The sequence below is a fragment of the Volvox carteri genome (genome assembly GCF_000143455.1).
Source record: "Volvox carteri f. nagariensis unplaced genomic scaffold VOLCAscaffold_9, whole genome shotgun sequence".
In the NCBI taxonomy this organism is placed as follows: Eukaryota; Viridiplantae; Chlorophyta; class Chlorophyceae; order Chlamydomonadales; family Volvocaceae; genus Volvox; species Volvox carteri.
In genome coordinates this window covers 489083-494153 of record NW_003307552.1, presented here as the reverse complement: position 1 = coordinate 494153, position 5071 = coordinate 489083, and the positions used below count along the sequence as shown (strand labels likewise).

At 58.8% G+C, this 5071-nt stretch overlaps 1 protein-coding gene across 1 annotated transcript; it reads right to left on the bottom strand.

Moving 5' to 3' along the window:
* Positions 1-49: 49 nt before the first annotated feature.
* On the bottom strand, positions 50-3662 carry VOLCADRAFT_127454 (homeodomain protein; the record flags this gene model as incomplete). The annotated part of the gene is made up of 4 exons (XM_002948103.1): positions 50-184; positions 447-545; positions 1667-1765; positions 2472-3662. Coding segments are annotated over 4 exons (1524 nt in total), but the record flags the coding sequence as incomplete, so codon positions are not given.
* Positions 3663-5071: the final 1409 nt, after the last annotated feature.

The following is a 5071-nucleotide window of genomic DNA, read 5'->3' as shown; positions in this document are numbered from 1 at the left end:
CGCCCTTGCCGCCGGAACCTCCAGCTGCTGCCCGGGCACTCTCGAGCACCTCCGAAGCTTTCCGCTGGGCCGCCTGCTCCAGGCAGCTAAGGGAAATGGCGTCCGCCGCCACCAGCGCCAACTGGGCAGTGGGGGAATTCCGCGCTGCGTTCATCTTGGCTAGGAGCTCAGTGTCCCCGCGCACCTGTAGGCCGGTAGGGTGTGGGCCGCCAACAATAGCGTGTGCCAACCGACCAGCGCCAAACCAGGCTGGTGACAACAGATCCGACAACCGTAGCCCTACCCAAGCACATCGGTATGCAGCTAAAACCAATGTACTGACTAGAGCGGCCAATCGACGTCTCGAGTTCTGCCTGCCCGGGTCCCTATTCCGCCCTCCCTGCCGCCCTCACTCCCGCCCCGGGTGGGGTGGGTACCCCACCCCGTACCCCAACCCAAACACCCACCTGTGCCTCATGCGCCATCCTTGGCTGGTTCGACATGAACACCTCCGTAATGAGGGGCTTCCAGATGCGCACCCGCGCGTTGATGAACCAGTTGTTCAACTAGGGAGAGATGAAGGGGGACGGCGGGAGGGAGGGGGTGAAGGGGGAAAGCGAGGTGTTGGGAATAGAGGTGATGACGTGCGTGTGTGTGTGTGTGTGTGTGTGGAGGGGAGGGACCCAATAAAGGCATGGGGGAGTGCAGCTGGGGTGCCCCGGGGGATAGGAATAAAAAATGTGAGACACGTAGTTCTAATTTTGTGGTTTCTGTTGATGAATTGTTCGCTAGGTGCTACGTTACGACGGAGGATGTGGCGCGAAAGGAAACGAATGCGCTTCGGCCCAGCCGAAGTGGAGGCGTTTGGATCCCTTACATTCTGTCCTCAGCATCTTTAAGCCCAGTTAAAAAACAGATCTGAAACTGGATCTGGATCTGGATCTGGATCTGGAGCAACCGGACGGAACCGGTCCGGCTCACTTTTGCAAGGTGCCGCGTGTTTTTCTCCGGGGTTTTCTCCCCTCCTCTGCCCCATCTTTCCTCCCCCTGCCTGTCAGCCGGGTAGCCCTCCCTGGCCTGGTGTGTGTGTGTGTGCGTATGTACGTATGTATGCTGTTACAGGGTGGTTAACTTCGCCAGCGGCCCCCTTTCCCGGGGCAGTCCCTGCTCTCCCCTGCTAGAGGGGCACCCTAATCCGTCACCCCATCCGACTTCAGAATGTATTCGTTGGGTTCGGCAACTCACCACCAGCATCCAACCAAATCTAGCGGATCAACGGCGCATCAACTTAGTTCCTGGTCAGCTCGCAAGTTGATGTTATCACGTCCTACACCGTCCATATGATGGGGGGCCACCTCCCATTTCATCACTCCTCAAACACCCGAGGAGCCGGCAGGCGGATTTGAACCCGGGTCGACTGGGTCGACAATTTTCAAGTCGCTATCCCAATTTGGAAAGCACTCAATCATCGTACGTACGTATGTATGTAGGCGCCGTTAAAAAGCACAGATAGCGGCTCCGGGTACGCGCTGTGCTGTCCTGTACTGTTGTGGTGCCAATTATGTGGGTCACTCGCGTGTGGGCGCGCGCGTGCGTGTGTGTATGTGTTTGCGTGTGCACATGAAGCTTCGCAAGTGTAATACGTAGGCTCCGGAATAAAAGTTTAGATCCCTCGTTCGAACCCCACCTGGAGCAGATCTAGCCCAGTATTTGCGCACAGCACCTCCTTCTCGTCCTCGCTGGGGTACGGATGTACGATATGGTTGAACACCCACAGCTTGAGCGACTGCACAGGGGAGGGGAGAGCCGGCGGTACGGGTCGGGCCTCTCCTGCGGATGCCGTGTGAAGAAGCCAGAAACAGTCACACACACACACACACACACACACACAAACACACAAACACACACACAAACACACACACACAAACACACACACACAAACACACACACACAAACACACACACACAAACACACACACACAAACACACACACACAAACACACACACACACACACACAAACACACACACACAAACACACACACACAAACACATACACACATACAAACACACACATACAAACACACACAAAAACACGCACACACACAAATACACTCCCATCCATCTATACATACTAAGGGTTTGAAACACACACACACATATTTTGTCAAGGGGAAAGCCGGGAGCACCAACCCGGCCATATTTCAGGCGCCCCGCATCTCGGGGGCCGCCGGGCCTCAGAATTGCGGGACGTACACCTTTTATCTCTTTTGGCCCGGGGCTTTTATCTCTTTTGGCCCGGGGCTTTTATCTCTTTTGGCCCGGGGCTGGCCAAGCCATGCATCATCATCAATGCAGTCCAATGTGCCGTACATTACCGTTGAAATGTGATCATCTCTTGGTTGTGCGGTGCATCGCTTCCACAGCGGCCCTAAGGTGGATCTCCCCCGCACATAACATAGCCACACATGCACAAGAGGTCCGTTGATAATCACCTGTACGGCGGCCCGAGGAAGGTTTTCTCGACCCTTCTTGCTTCCAGGGCCGCTGGCTCCGCCTCCGCCTCCGCAACCGCCGCCATGGCCACCGCCGCCGCCGCCACTGCTGGACTTGATGCCCAGGCCTCGGCCGTTGATCATGCGTGATGGAGCCGCCACAGACGTGCCGTACGCCAGCGCTCCGGCAGCGACTCGGCCTTGTAGGGTCGTCCAGTTGCTACCGCCGCCGCCGCCGCCGCCGCCGCCGCTACTGGTAGAGGCACCTCCGAAAGCAAAGGGCTGCATAATATTCTCCGACCCAACTCTTTGCTGCGCGGAATCAGCCGGTTCACCAGGAAAGTGCGACACACCGTACACATCAGGGCCACGTGACGCCATGGGCGATGATGCATGGTCGCCGTACCCATCGTACGGCTGCTGCCTGCCAGGATACGTCAAGGCGCCACCGGCATCTCCACCGCTGACCGTGGCCACGCCCCCGGTCGACCAACGGCCTCCGTACTGCTCACCGTCGATTCCGCTGCTCTGAGCTGGACTTCCGTACGAGTGGTCGTACATCTCATTAGGATCCGGCATCGCCGCCATGTCTGCAGCGTCCAAAGAGAAGGGCAACGGCACAGCCTGCTGCGCCCCGGAGGGCTGCCGTTCCGCCACCGCCATCGCCGCCGCTGGCGGCAGTTGGTGCATGCCTCGGCCGAGTCCACCGAGCGGCTGCTGAGCCATTTGGGCCGTACCTCCAGCTACAGTCCGCGTCTGGCCTCCGACGGCGCCGGCGGCGCCATAGTCCCAGACAGCGCCGTGGTGAGTCCTTAGTTCGCTGGCAGGGGCAGGAGGCCGAAGTGGGTTGCCGTAGTAGAGGGGCGGGGGGCCGGGGGGACCCTCCGCGGGCATTCGTGCCACAACACCTTCAGACGCGGTGCGCTGATAGGGCCCCATCGGGAAGCTGCTGGAGAAAATGGAGCCGCCGTCCGGGAGCTCGTCTCGTCTAACAGATTGTCGTACAAACGAGCCCGAAAGGTGTAGATCTTGTGGCTGCGAGTGCTGTTGCTGTTGTTGTTGTTGTTGTTGTTGTTGCAGAGTCTGGAATTGCTGCTGTGGCTGCTGATGCTGCTGTTGAGGAACGTAGGGAAGGGGCTGGGACAGGAGGTGGGGGTGCTGCTGTTGTTGTTGCTGTGCTTGCGGTAGCATATTTAGATGCGGGTACAAGTGCTGTTGGTGCTGCTGTTGGTGCTGTTGGTGCTGCAGACGGGAATGATGAGGCGTCTGGGGCAGTTGCTGTGGCGATGGCAGTGGTGGTAGCTGCTGTTGGTGTTGGTGTTGGTGTTGGTGTTGCTGCTGTTGGTGTTGGTGTCCCTGGGAAGGGAACTGCTGGTGCAGTGGTGGCGCAGGCTGCTGCCGCCCCTGAGCCTGCAGTGGTGACTGCAGTTGCTGCTGCTGCCGGTTTTGACTGGAGTGCAGGTGATGCTGCCGGTGGGCCTGTTGCTGCTGCTGCTGCAGTGGCTGCGGCTGTCGCTGCGCTTGCTGCTGCTGCTGCTGTTGTTGTTGCTGCTGCTGCTGCTGTTGCTGCTGCTGTTGTTGTTGCTGCTGCTGCTGCTGCTGTTGCTGTTGCTGTTGCTGTTGCTGTTGCTGCTGCTGTTGCTGCTGCTGTTGCTGCTGTTGCTGCTGCTGTTGCTGCTGTTGCTGCTGCTGCTGCTGTTGCTGCTGTTGCTGCTGTTGATGTTGTTGCTGCTGTTGCTGCTGTTGCTGCTGTTGCTGCTGGTGTTGTTGCTGCTGCTGGTGTTGTTGCTGCTGCTGGTGTTGTTGCTGCTGCTGGTGTTGTTGCTGCTGCTGGTGTTGTTGCTGCTGCTGCTGTTGTCGCTGCTGCTGTTGCTGTTGCTGTTGCTGCTGCTGTTGTCGCTGCTGCTGCGGCTGCGGCTGCGGCGGCTGCAATTGCTGCTGCGCGCTTTGCAGCATGTGGACCTGCGGGTTGTGTTGGTGTGAGAAGCTCTGCAACGGGGGTAGTTGTTGAGACTGAGTCTGCTGGTGATTTGGGGACAGCATCTGAAACCGCTGCGGGCCGGCTTGGAATTGGGATTGTGTGTAGACGTCGCTCCCTTGCTGAAGCAATTCAGAGGTGCCCTCGGGGGCCCCTTCCGTACCGGGTTGCACTTGCAACATATGATGATGCTGTTGCTGATGCTGTTGCTGTTGCTGTGGCTGTGGCTGCTGTGGTGGTTGTTGCTGCTGCTGCTGTTGCGGTGGTCGCTGCTCTTGCAGTGGTTGCTGCAATGGTTGTTGTTGGTGAAATTGTTGCTGTTGCTGCCTTTGCTGCGGATTATATGGGTGGTGGTATGGTTGAGCAGAAGGTTGCTGCTTCTGCCAGTCCCGTACATCGGAAGATGACGCCGCAGCGGGCTGATGCAGTTGTCGCTGATGATGTGGATGCGTCCTCAGAGGTACTTGTTGGCTGCTGTACGGCTGCGGAGGCGGCTGTTCACTGCCGTACTGTGCCTGAGCCTGTCTGGCCACGGGTACCTGCTGGGGTTGTGTCAGCGGCGGCGGCGGCGGCGGCGGCGGCGGCTGGGCCGCTGCATGTCGGCCCATTAGGTAGCCGGCAC